The 22631-nt window shown below is 40.2% G+C and overlaps 1 protein-coding gene across 1 annotated transcript in view; it reads right to left on the reverse strand.

The window, feature by feature from the left end:
• Positions 1-22631, reverse strand: part of Eps-15 (Epidermal growth factor receptor pathway substrate 15) — a 57972-nt gene that overhangs the window by 19805 nt on the left and 15536 nt on the right. The window contains exons 9-14 of the mRNA XM_080286414.1: positions 21732-21894; positions 12407-12562; positions 10551-10640; positions 7217-7279; positions 1051-1248; positions 449-637 (exon numbers count right to left, since the gene is read on the reverse strand). Coding sequence (XP_080142540.1) covers positions 449-637; positions 1051-1248; positions 7217-7279; positions 10551-10640; positions 12407-12562; positions 21732-21894 — 859 coding nt within the window. The remainder of the gene's footprint in view (positions 1-448; positions 638-1050; positions 1249-7216; positions 7280-10550; positions 10641-12406; positions 12563-21731; positions 21895-22631) is intronic.

Consider the following 22631-nt stretch of genomic DNA (forward strand, 5'->3'; position numbering starts at 1 on the left):
ATCTAGTTATCTATCTATCTATAGCCGGATGCCCAAGAGTCAACTTTGCTTCCTCTTAGTGCTATCTTGCACAAAACTATCAAATCATATCTTCCCTCCTTTCAACACCTTTGCTACCTATGTTCTTCATTCATATCTTGGATATTCCATACATCCATCTGAGTCTATTTAGCTTTACTGGAACCTACTAAAGCACAGATTTCAGATAGAAGCTTTAGTCAACTAGTTTAGTAAGATTTTAAAGGTATCAGAACTTCCAGACCACATCAATCCACCAACCCATCTATTTTAGTCACTTAGACAACAAACTTGGATTATGTGGGCAGTATTCTTCCCCTAGCAACCCCCCTGATATCTGTCATTCTTATGGTCAATCTCACTAAGGAATTTGGCAGAGGCAAGATGTCTCTGTGGCCAATAAAAATCAGTAAGCAGCCTGTTTCATTACCTTGGGGCTAGTGGTGGGTGACGGTCCTATGTGGAGATAGGCAGGGTCAGAGAAAGTTGGAGTGACCTCTCGCAGGGATGCTTCTGAGAGTGATGAGGCATCACCTGAGGATATTGCAGAGTCATACGAACTAAGCACCTCTGTCATGTGTCGCTCCTGTTCCTGCAACTCTGTGATTTTGATGCGTGCCTGTAACAAATTAATGGCAGGTATAAATTACAATTCTTCATAGTTACTGAAATTAATCAATGTTGAGATTATGTATATTTCTTGAGTACAGGAAGCCCTAATCATTAGTATAGGATGTGCACCAAACTATGACAACTTGTACTGTGAAGCAAAAGACACTGGAAAATCATATTTAAAGGTAGCAAAAAAACTGCCATATGGATAACTTCTGCAATTCACTTTCAACGTGACTATAAAAATATATGTAAAAATTGGCAACAACATGAGGACCATTAATGTTCTCAAAGACAAGTTACCCGTGACAAAGTGCGACCTATCCTATGAACATTATCCTCTGAACTCCACTGATATATCATTCCATCAAGAACACACTTCCAGTGATAGGACAAACCAACAATACTACAACACTGCACCTGTGATATGTGGAGTTGAGTGTCCTGCTGTGTAAGGCCCAGTTGGTCTATCCTCTGCTTCATGCTGGACACAGCCTCCTCTAGCTGGCTCTCTTCATTCTTAAGGTTAGTCAGCTCTTGCCTTTTGGACATGACCTCCTCCTCCTGAGCCTTCAAGCTGGTCTCCTGTTCCTCAACCTGAACACGCAACTTTGACACCTGTGGCACCACAACAAATATTTACTAACAGCAGTACATTAGAAACAAATACAGACGCTTTAAATATTACCAACATCATGAATATATAAACATTAAAGTACAATGCTAATCTAAACCATCCACATCCATAAACAAAACTCAACATACTGTACTCTGAATCACCTCAAAACTGTTTGGTGTCTACTCACAACTTAATGGAGTCCAATTCATTTTACCCTTCTTACAAAAAGTTATGCGGTAAAAAAAAAAAAAAAAAAAAAAAAAAAAAACTTCCACTTTCATTCATACCTTGATAGAGTGTAAGCCATCTTAGAATTATAGTCAATACTTTTCTCTCAATTTCCACATTCAATAACATTCCAACCTACACTGTACCATTCCTCTCATCTTCCCTAAATTCCTTTGTGATATTCCATCATTTGTCATTTACTGTATTAGTAATTTTCTAGTGATGGATAAATCTGTCTGGAAAATTTCAGAAACATATACCAGTGAAAAAGTTAACAAGATAGTTTCTCACCCTTTGGATGACAGGGTTCTACCACTCCTGAACAACAACTGCCATAAACCTATATATAACATACTTAATCTCCCACAATTTTCTTTGTTGGGTGGGTGACCCTTGGCCAAAAACATCTCCCCACTGAACCCATGTTGACTCACTATACGATAAACTGTTATGCAATGGATTTTTTTCAACAGATTTTTCTTTTCAAACACATCCTCATTGCAAAACAAGGGCATGCAGAACTGAGCACTTATGGAAATCCACAAAAAGAGAATGATGGCATTACCAGTGTAGAGGTCATCAGGAGAAAACAGTGTAAACAATGATGAAGACTGATGATTAGAGGAAAGAACTTAAAGGAACTCATTGATGAGAGGAAAGAACTTAAAGGAATTCATTGTTGACAGTTAAAAAGGGCACTGACTAGCTACAATAGCAGCAGCTACAGAGTGATGCGTAATATATCTGAGATTAAGGTACAAAAGATAGAAAACAAACCACAGATGAGACATCTGGAAAATATAAATCTCTGCCAGACCCTGTCAAAAGCTTCAGACTTGTAACAGTACAATAAATGATATCATAAGAGAAGAATATTTGAATGAGATCCTGAAAGGATATTAGCCAAGTCTGAAACATTAGGTGGCTTACAAAAGATAACATCAAACAGAAAGTTTATACAATGAACTGAAAATACAATATACACCACTACAAAGACAATGTAAAACTCTACTCCACCATGACTAACTTATTGTTATGCATCACTACATTCCTTACAGGTTCTTATTTTTATGTCAAAAGAATTGCATTTTCTTCATAATACTATTCACCTAAAATCATAACACATGCACCTGAATACTGTATATAACACACTAATGCACACATGCAATTTGTCTTTTAACCCCTTCATGCTGGTGACAACTTTTTGCTCATTCTGGCTTGGTACCCTCAAGTAATTTTACCTTACATAGGTTGTGCCTCTTTACCAACAGGGTTACCACTGCCAGTAAAGTGGTAAAGATATAAAGGTATGGCACCAATCTGAGAAGTGTTGGGATTAATGAAAGATGAATGAAGGGAAAGAAAGAAACTGAACAAATACCATACAATGTAGATCAAATAAAGAACACTGTATGCCAACTCCTCGTAAAGACCTGATCCATTGTCAAACTTTCAGAACAAGATGATACCATATATTCAATTACTAAATATTATTATCCCACAACAGAAATTATCACACGTATCTCGAGGTGGTGAGGAATACATTTATAATACACAAACCTACCACTATCTCACACTGATTTCTAAAAAATTTCATGTTTACTCGATACAGTATATTCAATAAGCAGTAAGAGCCAATCCCGTTTTATCCTCTCCGAGATGTAGGGGCCCCAATTACTCAGTGGCACTACATGATGGCAAAATCTCCAGTCATATCCATTCATGATCATAACTCTTAGCTGAGGCCTTGTAACCACCAGATTACCAGATGACTTTCTAATACCAAGTGTAAATGAAAACAAAGCTATAACCAAAGTGGTGTGGTGCATCCATCACATGGTGGAAGTTTTGAAGGCCCCAATTTCCTCCATGCCCTTGAATGATATGTATAATACGCAAGAACAAGCCGGTGGGCGACAATGGCCAGCTCTAAGTGGACCGAGCTTTGTCAGCGACCATAAGTGAGTTTCAGTATGAAAAGTTACACCTGTATGGCGGTACCGAAGGACAACTTTTCATCCATGAATCACGGCCCTGGCTTAATAAACTTCAGGGCCTTAACATTTGGTGAGAGCAAGGTGGTAATTTTAAGTGCTTTTCAAATTTTCTGCACTTCATGACCTTTGACCCGACTTGGCAAATAAAGGTCGTTAAGCACAAAGCACACTTGTAGTGCTCATTAACATCTATAATCATGCACGGTTTCATTCGATTCCATCTACCCACTTGAGCTAGGGAACTTTAAATTCGCAGAATGGCCAACTAGAGGTACAACTCCTACGTGGTGCTGCCAGCGACTGGAAGAGAGTTTCGACACTGTCATTTTTGTATGGAGATAGTCCAGTGCAACATCTCACCCAAGAACCATGGCCCTGGCTTAATAATCTTCACACAAGCATAGTTGTGATTTTAGTTAAAGTACTTTCACCTTTTTCGCATGTGATGACCTTTGACCCATGACCTGGCCTATGTAGCAATAGGTGTGCAACAGAAAGCTGTAATATTAGTCAATATCTATAAGCATGCAAAGTTCATTCAATTCCATCAAGCCGCAAGGGAACTAGGGGGGCATTTCTGAAAACCAGTACTGGTTGCTAGGGATGCTGAGGCCAATCTTTGCAGGGTTGCCAATCGAAAACTAGAGGAGAGAGAGGAAAATGATGGTGCACTCCCAACAGTGAATGACCTTAAGATTACACCTAGAGAAGCCAGAGCTTTCTATGCCCATTACTAATGCTTCCACAGCGAAAAACATGAAAAGTACAAAAAAATGTGCTTTTTTTGGACATTGCTAGGCAACAAGTAATTGCCTACCAACCAAAACCTTGCAGACACAACTAGGTCATGGGTTGGTTTTGTGTCCAAGTTTGGTAAGAATTGGTTAATTCTGAAGGGTAGAAGTTCCTGCCACAATTAAACAAGAATGAAACCAAGAAGAGAATGCGACTAACAATAAGGGCAGCATGAGCCAGCCAAATAAGAGCTCTCGAGAAGTACAGTAGTGCAAAATTCACAGAATAATAAGATCACACCCAGCTGAATCTCACCTGCCTTGTCTGGATAATGGAGACGGATTAACTTATTGAAAACTACTGTACTGATTTCCCTAAGATGAATAAAACTGTCTAATAACACCACTCCTGAATAGGTTTGGAAGGGTGAGATGGGCAACATGAAGAGTACATGAGGGAACAGTACCCTTCTTGGAGCTCTTCTGATATACAAGTTGAAGTTGCAACTGTACTGAAGGCACTGCCTGCCTCACACAGTATAGCAACCTTTTTTTTTTTCTTTCTTTCTTTCTTTTTTAAGTGTCCAACTCTGGGCAAAGGCTTCAGTGCCTATTCCCAAGTCCCAGTAGTCCTCCCTGGGGTCCAGTAGTCCTCCTACATCTCCATATGTCACCACTTTGGTGCTAACCCACCATCCACACTGAATACATGCTAGGGCTGTCTCATACAGGACTGGTGTACTGGTATTTGTTGTGCATGCCCATCAACTTATTCAAAACTAATCTAATATCGTACAAATGGTCAAGCTGAATACTTTACACAACAAAAGCCTGCTGTAAAATAATTATGAATTTAAAAAAAAAAAAAAAATGCTGTAATAAAATAGCTTGCTGAAAAAATAAATAAATAAATAAGTAATTGGGTATGACTGAAAGTGATCTTAAGATACATTAAATGCTCCACAAGTAGACTGAAATGTGATATTTAATCACACTCTCACATGTAAGGTTCATTTTAAAGGTGGCTGCACCCCCCCTCCCTTTTTCTTATGACCCTGATACTGAAGCAACAGAGTTTGCCTGCAGTGAAACAAAAAAGTGCATCATGAAGAATAAAAACATTTTTAAATATTCAATGCCATCCTTCATAACCAGGATAAGCAATGATGCAAGTGACAGGGCACTTCATCTTAGAAGGCACTTCAATGCTATAGGTGTACTGGCAAAGCCATCACCACTCTCGTCTTTATCGTAATTACTAAGATCATTGCTGATCATTTTGCTTTTCGGTCAAACTGAGTACTAGCTACATGTGGATGAATCTGACCCATGCCTGCTTATATGTTAGCCTGATCAGATGCTGAATTTCATTTCGTTTTTGTTTTTAAAGGCTCCAACATGCTTGCATGCGTCAGCCTTGGTCAAATAATGGCGGTTTTCCATGTTGCACAATCCATCGCAGCCTCCCTGTTCAGTCCCTTAACCCTGAGGTCACACTTAATGACCTCGTCCCATGTCTTTCTCAGTCTACCCCTCATAACCCCACCCCCAATATTAACACTTCCAGACCATCTCAATCTACCTCTCCTCATCACAACACCAATACACTCCAGTCCCATCCTACCTCTCAACACTTCCATCATAAACCCAGCCCCCCCTGACCTTGCACGCAGGGACGCACTACACATCCACCTAATCATTGTCATTTCTGTACGTCTGAGCCGGCGAATATCCTCCTCCTTTACTGCCCAGGTCTCACTACCATACAGCATTACACTCTTAACACATGCTGCATACAAAGACCCCTTAGCACGTAGGGAGAGCCCTCTCAATGTCAGAAGAGGCAACAGCTCCCTGAACTTCTTCCAACCACTTCTCACCCTAGCCACAGAGCTAGCTCCAGCCCCACCTCCAGCACACAACATTTTCCCTGAAAAATAATCCATTCATCCATCCTTGACCATCCAACCCAGTGCCGTCCCATCAGGAACACAGTGGCCCAAGGCTAGGTTACTCAGTCCAGATATTAAGGTGACAGTCACCAGCTGCACGCTCCTTACTAACACAACGTGAGTGATCGACCCAACCATCCCTCGGAATGAGACCTTTACAGGCCACATCTGGTTGAAACACATCTGACAAGACCAAGTATCTACAATATTGTACGAGAGCAACAGGATTAATGCATACCAGCACAATGCATTAAGGAACATGCTTGATCTCCCAGCAAGCAACAAAGAACTGTATCATACAGAGGAAAGAACTCATTTTCCTGAACAAGCAGAAAACTCGCAACAACAAGCATAACACTCTTTCCATTATGAATTCTGTTCTTGATGAGTCCCACAGCCTTTTCACACCCCAAACTACACTAGTTGCTATCATTTCTTACACCACGGCATAAATACCCTTCATACTGTTCTCCTTCCAGCTGACGTTACCATGAGCCATGAGAGGTAACTCAAGCCCCTCCACTATCATAAGTCTACATTTCAAGCACAATACACTATATTCAGCTTTAAAAATATACAAGTGTATATACCGGTATATATATATATATATATATATATACACACACACGAGTATATATACGCATTTCCAAATACCTCACCTTTACCATTTATCATATAATTATGCTCCTTATGCTGCAATCAATGAATTAAAAGCCTCCTCAATGCAATATCCAAATATATAAGGCATATTAATTAGTTGCAAAAAATGAAAGACCACAAGACAATCACAATTACATGTGACTCATGCACAACTGATTTCTCCAAATGTAAAGATATCTGACAAAGCAGGAAAGGTAACAATGAATTTAAGTAAACTGAAGTCTCCATAAGGAAGTAGGATGTATACCATAATAAACATAAATATTAATTTCACTGTTGTTGTAATTCCTATTTTATTAAAGCAATTCACATGTACCTGTACCTGATTTACAGACAGTGTTAAATGCTTTCCTGCTTTAGCCACATATGATGCAAAATTGAAGTGTTACTGATTACCTCCTCTTGTTCGGCCTCAATCATGGCTTGCAGGTCATTCCGTTCTCCCTCTAGGAGCTTTTTCTGCAGGTTTCAACACAACATGGTAAGGTGTTTACAGGCTAGCAGCAAGTGCTCGGGGAGGGCAGCAGGGGGGACTCAAACTGCATGGCTCATAACATATCAAAACAGTAAACAAAAGGATAAATCACAGACATAATACAGGTTGTATAGTAAAGGTTTGTAAATAATTATTAATACATCATGGTTGATATCTAAGCCCTTGTTATGAAAATAATATAAGCTACAAACTGGGTACTAATTGTTTAAGGTGCCTTTCATTTTGACACCAAAATTGTTCAGAATTTGAAGATCTAACTTATTACAAGATATGCTGACACCCCATAGATTTTAAAGTATGCAAGGAGATATTAAGAGTTTCCATGTTGGAGATGATACAAGTATGGAAATAATGGTTCAAATACAACAAGCATCGACCATGATGAATTCATAACTGGAAAACAAAGTCTAATAAAGAAACCTGGCATGAATAAGCAAAAGTAATGGGTGAATTGATTTAAGCAGACAGGTACATGGTGCCAAATGCCAGAATCCTAACAACATAATTTCATTAATAAACTTTACTAATACTCCAACACATGCTGCACTGATGATAAATCATAAAATAATTCTTTACAATAATCTATAGGACATAACTATATTGCTACAGTGTTGAAATGCTCTAGTGTCTAACAGTCACAGAGGTGCATCAAATAACCTACTGAGTGAACAGATCATATACAGCTCATAAGTGGGAAGTGTAATTTGTAATAGTTTTCAAGTCAGGAAGAAATCATTCTCAATAAGTCAACCTTACAGATGTTTTTTTTTTTTCTTTCTTTCTTTTTTTCTTTTTTCCCCCACCATCCCAATATCCAACTTTTTTTTTTTAAACACTAATACGTTAACCTTGGACAGGTACATCAATGAATCTGTGCAAATGAAAATTGGCCAGATGATCTATGGAATATTATTTTACACTTCAAGACACTGCTACTCCTCACCCTGCCCTAGGGTGGGAAAGGAGGTCCGGATGATGATGATGATGAATTCAAGACTAATGCATGGAACTTTATAATGTTTACAAAGATAAAAAACCAGACCCAGGTCAATATTTAGAAACTGTGACACTTCATAGCTGGCCGTCATATACCAATCATATATGCACAACTGCCTAAAAAAATTATGGTACAGCAGCTCCACATATCATCACTTTAACTGCTTCAAATTTTAAACTGGAAAGTCAACACTCATTCATATATATATATATATATATATATATATATATATACACACAGTATATATGGCACCACACCCTCCAAAATCACTCCTCAGACATAGATAAACAATACACTGCTCGTACAGGACTATCTCATTCTGGACTGGTATCATGGTAACAGCAGCAATGTTTCATGCTACTTTAGCACATAGTCAAAGAGAAACAGCCAAACTACAGAAAAACAGTACTAATTTTCCTGATAACAAAGCAGCAGTTAATTTCCAGATAATAAGTTTAAATTAATAATGCAGCTTACACAAATTCAACCTTATCATCACCTTCAGTTGTTTTCTCCATGCTAACATGGGGTGGGGCTAGCCTGAGCAATGCTCTTTTATCTCACTGGGAAATGTAATGAGGAAGCCAGCCCCAAGATATAATCTTCCCTGTCCTGAACTGCAGGAAACACCATTTTGTTGCCAGTATAAAGTGGTAAGTCACCAAATCCTTACACCAACATACAGGGGGGTGGTTTCCAGCCCTCAGTTCTAGCCCCTTTTAGCTGCCTTTATGACATGCAGAGGATATGTGGGTTGAAGTCTTTTCTATCTTGACAAAATGGCTGTACCTGCCTTATTATTTAAAATAGCATTAATTGCAATAAACAGTGCCTTGTGGTTAGAAATGCTTCAAACTAAGCTAAGGTGTAGTATGTGTAGCAGACAGCATATTCCAACTGACTGTGGTCTGTCTAGCAGACATGGTGCCAAGCAAGAGGGGCAAAGGTGGTCATGCAGACTGAATAATTCTTGTCATTTTGGCAAAAGGTTCATCTCATTCACAAAGATTTGTGCTAATCTCCAAATACTTAACACTGTATTAGGTCACCCAGGGATTCAGTATGACCTAATCCAGCAAAACAATACACCAAAACTCCAATTATCTTACTGAATCTTTACTGAGATATTTAGGCAGACATAATCTACTTGCAGCTGCATTTAAATGTCTGAACTCTTTCTACAATCCTATTGATACAAGCAAAAGTTTGTTTTGTAACACTCTTTCCTTGCTGCCTACTCCAGGCGCCAGATATATAACCCACACGTGACAGTAATTGCATGACAGAGAGAGTGCAAAGATGCAATGAAGATGGGAGATGACGAAGCTGATGGATGAAAACAATCTAGGAAGATAAAGCAGAGGAGTACTTGAGAGACAGATTCTGGCAATAGAGACTTGGAGGATTAAAAACACACTGTGCATGAGGATGTCTTTCTTCATGTTGTTCTTGCCATCTCCTGATGATTTTATTCGCCCCAGAACACATATTTCCTAACGTATGGAATGTATGGGAGTGAAGCTTGGACCTTGTTGGAAGGACACAAGTCAAGAGTGAGAGCAGTGGAAATGAGTTATTTGAAAGGAGCATGTGGAGTCACATGGAGAGATAGACTGACAAATGAGGATGTGAAGGAGCATTGTGGTGTGGATGTGGATGTGATATGAAGCATTAGGAGAAACATACTGAGGTGGTTTGGCCATGTGGAGAGGATGAAGAGTGAGAGACTGAGGAGGAGAGTGTATGTGAGTGAGGCGGAGGTGGGGAGAGGGAGGGGGAGGCCAAGGATGAGATGGAGGGATGGAGAGGTATATGAGAGAGAGGGGTGTGAGCTGGGAGCAGGGCAGTGAAATGGCAGGGGACAGGGCGACATGGAGGCGATTTGTTTGTGGCCACCCCTTAAGGAATTAAGGCATCTGGCAATAGATAAATAGATGGAGTTAGATGTCGACCTGTACCCCTTCCATGCAACAGACTTTTCCTAAGCGAAATAAAAACATATGGCTGCAGTAATAACAAACTAAAATGAAAAAGTCAGGCAGACTGAAGGAGTTAGTCATGGTTGGCCTGAGTGAAAAGTAGGGCTAGATACAGTATTGGGTAATAAATATAAACTGACATAACTGGAGTTTTACTAACGTTCAAATACATAGCACAAGCCTTAGTAAATCAGCTGAATCCAAAACCAAAACAGCAGCCATCCCTAGTATATAGATCAGTTTCAAATGCAGACTGACCTGAGAAGCGAGATCGTCTAGTCTCTGCTGTGCTGCCCCCTTCTGATGCTCCAGCTGCCGTAATGTTGACGTCAGGGTGTCCAGTTCAGTCTGTGGTTCAGAAACAAGAAAATGTGCATTGTGGTTTACAAACAGGAAAATGTACTTTACACCTATCAACCATATTCCTTTACTGCCCCACCAGATGCACTGCTGCACAGGGCTAGGGATCTCTGTCCCGACACTGAAGGAGAGAATGATCAATTGCTTTCACCTAAGTAGTATTTTAATAAGCAATAAACTCCAACCAACTCTTGGACCCAATCCTTTACAGGCCACTTTCTGTTAAAATGCCCCAACCCACTAGACCACCAAGCATCCATCTGGCTGTATAGTTACAACCCAGTGTTGTAAATGGTTTCCTCAGTTATGTGAAACCATTCAGCCTTTCAATACCTTAATGTACCACATCAGGTATGTGGATGGTGGGTGCCACCTCTTACCTACACAATTTACTTAAGTACTGTATATATGTGACATGCACCTATTAAGAAAAAAAAACTGTGCAGAAGGTTATGCCTATGAGACGGAGTTTGGATTCTTATGCTTGAATGACGTGTTGATAACTGCATGGCTCCTGACAGTTCCCCCACTTGGGGGGTTTCTTTTCCTTGTTTTATGGATCTTACCTGATTCTGGCTTTCAGTGGGAATAGTAAGAGTCAAGATGATGATAATGTACTGTTCTGTCTCAGTCATATGATGATGATCCTATTCGCTCAACCTTTACAAATTACTTCAAGAAATTCTGTAAAGGATCGCAGGCATATAATCCAAAACAGATACTATACTGAAATCTCTTCAAACACTACCATTCAAACACAAAATTGCTTTACTTTAAAGTTGTTTTTGCTGTCGTGCTACCTCAGTCTGTCTGACCAGGCAGACCCTATCAACCACACACTGGCAACTGCCCCTGCAGGTCATTCCGTGCAGTGAACTGATGGCCAATGGCACCTCGCCACAGCAAAGCGTGAAAATCAGTGTGGAGATTTGGTTCGTAGGTGGATGCTCCATTTGTGTCTCTCCACCCAGTTAACATGGGCACCATAGCAGGTTCAACATCATCCTCTTATTTGGCTACAAGGTTACCACCCTGGGTAGTAAATGGTTTCCTGAGTTACAGGAAACCATTTGGTCTGTCACTTAGTGTAGAGCCACCTGAGGTGGAAAGAAGAGTAATAAATAGCAACAGAAAAGATGGGAGAAATATGAAGTGATGAGGACGAACACAGGAAAAAGAATTACAGACATGAAGGAAAAAGTAGGCAGCATTACATCAAGTGAATGATGAGGCCACCCACCTAACACCTTAGTTAAAGTAAACCATGCATCAGTAATTATAAACATATTACTACTGGATTTGTGAAATGAACTCCTTGGATGAACTGATAACTATCTTCATCCCCATCTCTGATGCCTTGCATTCTCAAGGTAACTATCCAACAGGAGATAGTTAAAACTGAACCACCAACTGTACAAGCTACTTTATTCTAACATACCCGGTACCAGCAACTCCCTCACTCTGTCAATCCACCAAATGTTGATACAGTCCAAACATAACTCTCAGTGCCAGTCGTGATTGCAATATAAAAGGAAATTAGTTTCACAAAGTTAACCAAAACTGCAGTCAATTCGTGCTACTGGCTCTACCTTTTAGTGGGGAAAAAAAGTCATGTCAATGACAACAATGATGAAGATGATGATGATGATGATGATGATGGTGATGATGATGATGAAGATAATGATAATGATGATGGTGATGATTTAAATTTGCCACCAAGCTTCATACCCAGCTCTCCTTCATGAGCTACTTACCTGCAGGTTCTTTATCTCATTGTTCTTTAGTCTGATACTTGCTTCTTTTTGTTGAATTTCAGACTCTAGTTTCAGCTTGTCTGAATTTAGCTCCTCAATTTCATCAGCAACCAGTTGAAGTTCAGGATTACTATACTGTGGTTTGACTGGGGCCACCTGCAAGGGTGATATTGACAGACATTATTAAGTTTAAAATATAACTAATAAGCTAAAAACAACGATGATAATAATGACGAGGATGCCAATAACAATAAGTAATAGTGATAATAATAATGATAATAATAATAATAATACTGTAATGATGGCATTAATAATAATAATAATAACAGTAATCATCATCATCAAATCCAGCGTTGCCCAACGAGGAGCATCGGAGCCCGGGGATAGGCAAGTTAGTCCTGGCATTTCAGATGTGTGACCAGCCTCACTCATCCGAGTGGCATTACAAGAGCAATAAACCCCAACCAACCCTTGGATATAAACCTGCACCGGCTCAATCCGACTGGAGCGCCTTAATAACCCACTACTAAACCACCAGGTGCCATAATTAGGTTTTATAGTTGCCAGCATGGTAAATGGTCACCTGGTGTACAGGAAACCATTTGGCTTGTCACTCAGTGTAGAATCACCTATAGGCAGAAAGAAGAGGAAAGAGTGAAGGAAAGAAACACAGAAGAGGAAGTGCAAAGTCGCCCAAAGGTAGAAGGAAGAGGAATGAATGTAGGAAAGAAAGAAGAGGGAGGAAGGAAGGAAGGAAGAGAGGAAAGGGCAGTTCCCCAGAAAGCAGCACTACATCGAGTTAGTGGATATATATACCAGTAAATATATACATATATATATCCATCCTTCCATCCACCATCCAATCCTACATTGCCCCATAAGGACCGTAGGAGCCCGGGACTAGGCAGTTGGTCCTGACATTTAAGATCAGAGTGACCAGCCTCATTCATCCCTGAGTGGCATTATGTGAGCAATAAACCCCAACCGCCCCTTGGATATAAACCTTCACCAGTTCAATCCGACTGGAGCGCAATAATTACCCACTAAACCATCCGGCGCCAAAATTTGGTTATATGGTTACCACCCAGCATAGTAAATGGTTTCCTGGTGTGCAGGAAACCATTTAGCTTGTCACTCAGTGTAGCGTCACCCACACGCAGAAGGAAGAGGAAAGAATGAAGGAAAGAAAGACGGAAGAGGGAGTGTAAAATCACCCACAGGCAGGACAAGGAAAGACAGAAGAGGATGGAAGGAAAGAAGGATGGAGAGGAAAGGGCAGACACAAGAAAGCAGCACTACATCGAGTGAGTGGATGGTGAGTGCCCCCACCTACCATAAATAAGTACATGTGTATGTATATGTATATACTGTATGTATATGTATATTCATTCATTCATTCATTGCCAGACGCCATGTATCCCAAACGGGGTGGCCAAGGGCTCAGAGTTAATTGTTTTACAGGGAGGGGCACTAATCCTCCACCAACCCCACTTGACACATAGGGATGCCAACAGCATCTGGTGTTCCCAGGCGGTCACCCATCCAAGTACTAATATACTGTATATATATATATATATATATATATATATATATATATATATAGGGAAGAGTAAAGTGATGGTCTTTGAGAGAGGTGAAGTCAGTGAATGTACAGTGAGGTTGGATGGTGAGGAAATGGAAAATGTGAGTACGTTTAAGTACTTGGGGAGTGTACTTAGTAAGGATGGAAATTTGGAGGGTGAAGTGCTTGAAAGGGTACAACAAGGAAGAAAGGATGCTGGTTCCTTGAAAGCAGTGATAAGAAACAGGGAAGTGAGCATGGAAGTGAAAAAGTTACTACATGACATTATTGTGGTACCAACTCTAACATATGGAAGTCAAGCTTGGATGTTGTTGGAAGGACACAAGTCAAGAGTGAGAGGAGTGGAAATGAGTTATTTAAGAGGAGCCTGTGGAGTCACACAGAGACAGGCTGACAAATGAGGATATAAAGGAGTGTTGTGGTGTGGCTGTGGATGTGATAGGAAGCGTTAGGAGGAACACACTGAGGTGGTTTGGCCATGTGGAGAGGATGGAGAGTGAGAGACTGCCAATGTAGTTGAGGGTGGGAGAGGGACGGGGAGGCCGAGGATGAGATGGAGGGATGGAGTGGAGAGGTATACAAGAGGGGGGGGTGAGTTGGGAGCAGGGCAGTGAAATGGCAGGGGACAGGGCGACGTGGAGGCAATTTGTTTGTGGCCACCCTGTACGGGACTGAGGCATCTGGCAATAAATGGATAGATAGATATATAATGTATAAGTTTCCAAGGCATCCCACAGGCTCCATAACAAGGCTATGAGGGCACCATGGAGGATGCAGACTAAAGGTTGGGGATCACTGCCGTAATAACCTGCAAGCTGTAGGTCCCCAAGGCTAGGCTACCGTGGTCCAGAATATTTAACACCTTCAATCCAACGTTGTATTATTATTCTAACTCAAGTAAAAAAAAAAGTTAAAGATTATTCATAACAATGAATTACTGTACATGACTCACTGTCAACATCATGCAACGTGTTGCCATTTGCCTTGTAAATATGAATTTCTCTTAGGGCTAAAAATTCATGACATAATACAGTAAGTCCACGTGTATGCTGCCTCTACGTTCTTTCCTGCACTGATGTCCAAAGTAAATGACAGAACCTACCTAATGAAGTTCCAGTGCTACCTGTAAAGCCAATTTACTTATAATTTACTGTACCAGCTGCACACACACACACACTCACACACACAAAATAAAATAATAATAATAATAACAACAACAACAATATTCTGGAACACACCTCTGCCATACAACGAAGGTTACTGTAATCATTAATATTTCGTGGTTTGCTTCCACCTACCAGAACTGGGTCATTCCTGCAGTTTCAATATGAAGTCATGGTTGCATTAAATTCAATGAACCTTACTTGCGAGGCAGGAATGAGTCTCTTTAGTTACTAGTAAATTAACCCTGCAATCTGACTACACTTGGCTACCAACTGAGCTCAACGAGGTTACGGATCTTTATCAGGTTAAAACAAACACCCTAGAGCGACTCCATCCCCTTGTTCTTAACCCATTCATCCTGCTAAAACCAGCACCGTGCATCTTTACACAAAGTTACACTGCTTACCACTGCAGCATAATCAACCTATGGCCAAAATGACAAACCTCTCAACTTCATTACACTACAGTAGTTCTACACTGCTTCAAGAGTAATCACTAAATCCAAATATTATGCCATCATGCATATCCTGCATTTTACTATTCCTTATTACTCTCCATAAAGAAACATGTAAGATAAAAATGTCAGCAAGCAATATAAGTTCCTTTAGGATCAAAGAATCGGATAAAAATTCAATACAGTGCTAGATTACAATGAGGTGCAAAATGTATCATGCCTCCAATACTGAAACATATTTACATCCAAGGTTCATCAGGTGATAACAGCAGCCTTGTATAGTTCAATACTGTACTGTATTACAAAATGCTGAGCAGCATTACTTTTAGAGATTCCATAATGTAAGAGACTGGATAATCTGGCTGTTTCAGGTCCAGATCCACCCACCTATAAAGGCATGCACTGTTTATTTATATATTTGTTAAACTGCACACACTAAGTCAGGTCACTCTGGTTCCCCAAGTGGCCTAATCACATCCAGGTCCATCAAACACAGAAAGCAAACCAACATGAATAAAGTGAATCTATAGAGCAGTGGCATGATCCAGCCTCACACACTAAGGGATCCCTACTTCACTACCTATGTATCTGTGGCAGGCCTAATAGCCACCAGGGCAGCACTCCTACTGGCCGTTCAATGCGTACGCTCCAGGCTTCTACATAAAGCACGACATATGGCACAATATATACTTAATATCTAAAGAAGTCCATACCTCAACCACTTGGCCCATTAGATCACCTAAAAGATCCACCTGTTGCAAACCAAAGTGGGAGAGAAAAGTATGTTAATCCACTCCATGCCTAAAATGAACAATCACATTGGTTACATCCCAATTATTTTCTTAGACAAACCTTAGTCAACTGAACAGCAGTTACTAGCACACAAAATGCAGTATGCTACAGTAAGTGTCCCTTCTGAGGGGAAAAAAAATAAAAAAACTGTTACAATTATTATCAACCTCTCAAACCAGGCTTGTGCGAAGCTGGCTGCTGCCAATGTAGTTTAAACTTTTTAGCTTATAGTGAGTGAATCTGAAGAGTAAGCACAACAGAACCACACACATCTCACTTATGCCTGAAAGTCATCAAATTAGGAGTGGTTATTGTAGAAACATCATTTGATTTTGTTTCCTTGTACAAGCTCTCACTCACTCATTTCTTGTTCTTCTGCTTCTCACACACAGCATCACCACTTACTTCTCCATGATGTTAATATAATCATTTCATTATTTGGAAAGAGTGACATGTCAGATCTGAGTTCCTGATACAAGTTTCCTGACAGCAGCAACTGAGTTCAGAATTGTGAAGTAGAAGCAGTATGAAAAATAAACAGCACAAAAAACAAAAACAAACAAACAGCAGTATGTTAAACAATACAACATGCAAGAACAATTTATTGTATACATATAGTATTGTGGATAAGACAAAAAGGGACATGCTGGGGTGGCAGGGACATATGGACAGAATGCATGGCAACGGAATAACAAAGTGTTTGAAAACTGCTGCGCGGGAAGAACCTCCAGCTACACAGGGGAGGAGCTGACCAATTTTCAAGTGAAAAATAAAAATATGGCAGGGATGATAAGTAACAGAGTGAACCATTCTTAATATGCTTATTAATATCTGACAAAACAAAAACAAATGCTTCCTTGAAAGCATATACAGTATACAGTTACTTGTGCAATATATACACAATCAGTAGAGGAGAGGAAAAATAAAGTCCCTCAATCTCGTGAGATCATAGTGCCACAGGGTGAAGGATAGGAGTAAGCTAATGCTTTGATCTGCTGAATATGAAGTGATGTGAGAAACCATCACAAGCTCTCAAGAACACTTCTCCATGGAGTATTTATGTATGTATTGTAACAGCTGGCTTGCACATGCCTGACATGGGCAGCCAACTTCACCATACAGCACACATTCAAACTGTGCTTGGAGGAGACCAATTTCTTTCTTTGATCTGTCAATCAATTATGGAAGATAACTTTACTACAAGATTTTACTGTATAAAGTGTGATGGTATCTATGGTTTGGATTATAAAGATATCATTATAACCTGATGAAAAAAAAAAATATTAAAACCATATATAACTAAAAAACAAAAATAAAATAAACAGCTAATGTTTCTAAAGCAGTAATTCACTGGAAAAAGAAACAAAAAACCTTGAAGATACTGACAGATGCCTTTTTATGACTAACAGCCACCAATATCCACTGCAACAATGATTTATTTTAATCAAATTTTTGAAACCTGTATTTCAAAAGGGGGGGGGGGACAAAATATTATATTAACCTTGAATTCTGTTGGTCTTCAAAGCATATAATTTCTGAAAATCACATTCTGTTATGTCACATTGTGCTTATACTGGACTATGCTAGCACAATAGGTTTTTTAACTCCCTGACAGCTCTCCATAAGTCACAAACTTGAACCATTTCCCTTCTCAATCCCCTATCCTGGAATCTCCATTCAGAATATCCACATCTTCCTCAATCTACTTCTAGGCACTCTTCCCCCTCCTCTTCAATCCAGTACCTGTAACCCTCCTCAACCAGTCACCCTTCTAATTCCTCTCAACATGTCCAAACCATCTTAATCATCCACTTCTGTCCACTTCTTTCATATCTCTCATGCCAAATCCCTCTAATAATACACTATTCTCAGTTCTCTCATTCACTGATGCCCTACTTATCAATATCAACATATCCACACTGCTTGTATCCTCTTTTCTCATTCATCAAGTCTCACTGTTGCACAGCAAATAAGTTCTCACAATTCTGCATAAAGTACCCTAAGCATGAAAGGAGACTCTCTGCACAGTCAGGTGGGGTTAAACTGTAGTTCCCTAAACATCTTTCATTTAATTTTCATCCTAACAATGGAACATGGCTGTACTCCATCTCCTTCACTCACCATGTCACCGAAGTAATATAACTCCACATTCTAAGTGGCTGTCTCTCAACACAACACTTCCTATCCTACTGTCAGCATCCCAAACACCCCTAAATACCTCACTCAAAATTTCCTCTATCTTGCAATCCACCTCAGGAGAAGTATAATTCTAGGGTTCCCTCACTTTATCAAGCAACACAGTTTTGATAGCATGATGTCATCTTACAACTCTCATACATGTTCAAAGCACTGAGAAAAAAAAAAAATCCATAATAATATAATGGACAAAATCTGACAGCTGAACATAAACACACCAAAAGAGGGACATGCTCATTCTCTACCACTACAGGGATATAAGCAGAAACATGTTTCAAGAAGAAAGTGTTACCATGTCAGATATTTCCATCAGGCAAAATTTCAATAAAAACACTCCTTACAACAATCTTTCACTTCATTCCATTTTGGTCTTCAAATTGTACTCTTCAGCATTTCTTTTCTGCTGCATTCTCAATGTACCTGGAGCCACTTGCCATTCGGAGTCATTCAGAGGTTGTATTCTATGTGGCTTTGGTGATTCTGTAACATCTCTTCCTTTCGATTTATTTGGCACAGAACACTTCGTTATTCTTCTGAATGCTATTAATGAAAATTATGATGCTACTTAACCCCTTAACCGCAGGGTGTCACTTTCGTGACGATTGGGCACAAGGGATCAGACCACGGGGCGTCACTTTTGTGCTTCCGTGTTATTTTGAATTCGCCTGGGCTTTCAAGTGGTGGCTTGTATCATCTATCAGTACTACCAGTGACCAGCTATAGTCAGTTCTGCTAATGTCATCTTTACTCCCATCCACTGTTGACAATTCAGCCATTTTTCCCCTGTCCTTGACTCCCCTCCTTACCTCCCCTCCATTACCCTTTCCTCCCGCCTGCCCAGCTGCGCTGCGCTACGCAAATCCTGGACGGTTTTTTGCACTCATTTTATCCACTGAAATGTGCCCTATGCCCTATTCTTATACAAAATAATATATAAAAGAAAGAGAAAAGGTAATTGATACTGCCATACATCTGGAATGGGCTAATTATCACCTGGCAACACCCCATATGCACTCGTTTGCTAATTTTCCCTGTTTATTTCCCCTTGAAATATGCCGCATGACCTATTCTCGTAATAAAAATATATACTGTATAAGAAAGGAAGGGAGAAGCCTAAGTGATATTTTACATTCACCTGGAACTACCTAATTTATTATGTACTGTCTAGATTTCCTGCCAATCATTTCATAGCAAAAAAATTAGCAGCTGTCACCACACTGACATTGTCAACCCTTCCCTGCCCCTAGGCCACATCATTCAGTTTACTGTTGTCTTTCAAGGTGAAACCATGTTGGATTCGCGCCTGTCCAATTCCGCGGCTTCTTAGCCCACTGTAAAGGCCTCTGTGACCTTTACTCCTACTAAACCACATGTGGGAAGGGGTAAAGGACTGACTCTGCTGTGGAACGTGAACTGGCTAATTTATCAATGATAATGATGGACAGTGACTACAATCTTTCTGGTGACTCTAAAACAGTGCAAGTGGAAATGGAAATAATGTGTAAATAACGTGTAAACAGCAAGTGACAGCAATGATTGTACATATAACTGAACAGTGGAAAATAGTTTTATAAGTTACTGCAAGTGACAGTGCATAACAGTGTAAATAAAATCTATCTATCTATCTATCTACTGCCAGACACCTCAATCCCGTTTGGGGTGGCCACAAACAAATTGCCTCCAAGTCGTCCTGTCCCCCGCCATTTCACTGCCCTGCTTCCAACTCACACTCCCCTCTCTCATATACCTCCCCACCCCATCCCTCCATCTCATCCTCGGCCTCCCCCTCCCTCTTCCCCCCTCCACCTCACTCACGTACACTCTCTTCGTCAGTCTTTCACCCTCCATCCTCTCCACATGGCCAAACCACCTCAGTGTGTTCCTCATAACGCTTCCTATCACATCCACATCACAACGCTCCTTTATATCCTCATTCGTCAGCCTGTCTCTCCATGTGACTCCACAGGCTCCTCTTAAATAACTCATTTCCACTGCTCTCACTCTTGACTTGTGTCCTTCCAACAACGTCCAAGCTTCACTTCCATACGTTAGAGTTGGTATCACAATACTGTCATGTAGTAACTTTTTCACTTCCATGCTCACTTCCCTGTTTCTTATCACTGATTTCAAAGAACCAGCAACCTTTCTTCCCTGCTGTACCCTTTCAAGCACTTCACCCTCCAAACCTCCATCCTTATTCATCACACTACCCAAGTACTTAAACGTACTCACATTTTCCAATTCCTTACCATCCAACCTCGCTGTACATTCACTGACTTCACCTCTCTCAAATAAAATAGAATTGTAAATAATGTAAATAAAATACAAAACGTAAATAATTAGTAATATACGAATATGAGTAGAAATACTTGGAGAAGTGAAAATGAAAGGTACGCTCTAGAGTGTATAAATACTTGGAGTAATGAAAGTGAAAGTGAAAGCTGCGCTCTCTACGCTAGTTTACTGAACAAGAAAGTGAATGCCTGGAATGAAAATAAACTACTAGTACTGAAAGAAACTTATGGATAAATAACTGTAATAAAGTACAGTACTAGGAATATAAAGTGTGAGTGTGTTTATAAATAATAAATGACAGCTCCGCCTCAGAATACCATCGGGGAACGAGCGCGGGTGGAAAGCTCGTATGCACTTGTAATTTCCATTGCTTTCACAGTGTTTTTTTTTTTTTGGAATATGGATTCCAAACTACTTGAAATTCATAGAATAGTGTTTGTAATGATCATATCAGGCAGTGGTAACCATATTACGGGGTATTGGGAAGTGTAAAGTGGAGACTTCGTTACCCAACTTCGGTATGTGCCATATGCTTAAGTAATTGTAATATTCTAGGACTAATAACTGATTTTTGGCAAATATTTTTAAAAAGTCAATCAGAGTGCGATTATCCCCGCAGGACGGACACGGCACATTCCTGACATCCCCGCGGTTAAGGGGTTAAATAAAATAAACAGCACCAAAGAGAATGTTACAGTATCATATTCAAAATCCGTACACTGCTGAGGAAGAGACTACATAGCCTCCATGTCACTCTGAATACTGCCCTTAATCATTCTCTATTCTGTCTGTTCAACTTGTTTAGCAAGATTACATAAAGGCCATTCACTGAAATGACTTACATTGGACTCAGCAGCTGGCTTGGGCCTCATGGTGGGAGGGATCATCTCAGGGGTAAGGGCAGCAGGAGGGTCAGTTCCCGCTAGTTTCTGTTGGATGAACCACATGGCCAATGCAAACTGCTCTGATGTTAGCTTTCCCGTCTGCTTCATATCACAAAGGTTCCTGAAACAAAATAGTTTATTACATTTAAACATGAACACAAAACTAATGAATCCCTAGGCAAATTTCATTTGATTAAATAAGTGGTGGTTGGTGGGGGGATTCACCATCCACTCACTTGATGTAATGCTGCTCTCGAGTGCCTGCCCTTTCCCCTCTTCCTTCATTCTTTCCATCCTTCCTCTTCTGTCTTTCTTTCCTTCATTCTTTCCTCTTTGTTCTGACTACAGATGACTCTACACTGAGTGAAAAGTGAAATGGTTTCCTGTACACCAGGAAACCATTTACTATGCTGGGTGGTAACCATATAACCACATTATGGTGCCTGGTGGTTCAGTGGACAATTAAGGCAATCCACTGGTTTTCAATGACCATGTGCTCTTACTGTTTCCAACCCTTTCCTACAGCCTTAGTGTTAATTCAGCTAGCCTTATCCTAGGCCAAAGGCCAACAAAGGCAAACAAGTCCAGCCTACCCCAGGAAACAGACTGAAGCTATGATAAAGATAAATGTATAAGTAGCAGTTTTGATCTGGACTTTGACTGTATACATGTGGTTGAGTCTCCTGCCGGGGAATGTTATGCAAGGCCAGCTACCAGGCTTTTTTTTGGCCCCACATCACTCCCATGGCAGTACCTCTTAGGGAACCCATCCACTTCTTTAGGTCATTCCAAAACAGTATCATTACCACCTTACAAAGAGTACAGCTATGCTTTTCACTTTTACCCCTTGACCCTATG

The sequence above is a fragment of the Coenobita brevimanus genome, chromosome 111 (genome assembly GCF_032717465.1).
Source record: "Coenobita brevimanus isolate Jiangsu-jjx chromosome 111, ASM3271746v2, whole genome shotgun sequence".
In the NCBI taxonomy this organism is placed as follows: Eukaryota; Metazoa; Arthropoda; class Malacostraca; order Decapoda; family Coenobitidae; genus Coenobita; species Coenobita brevimanus.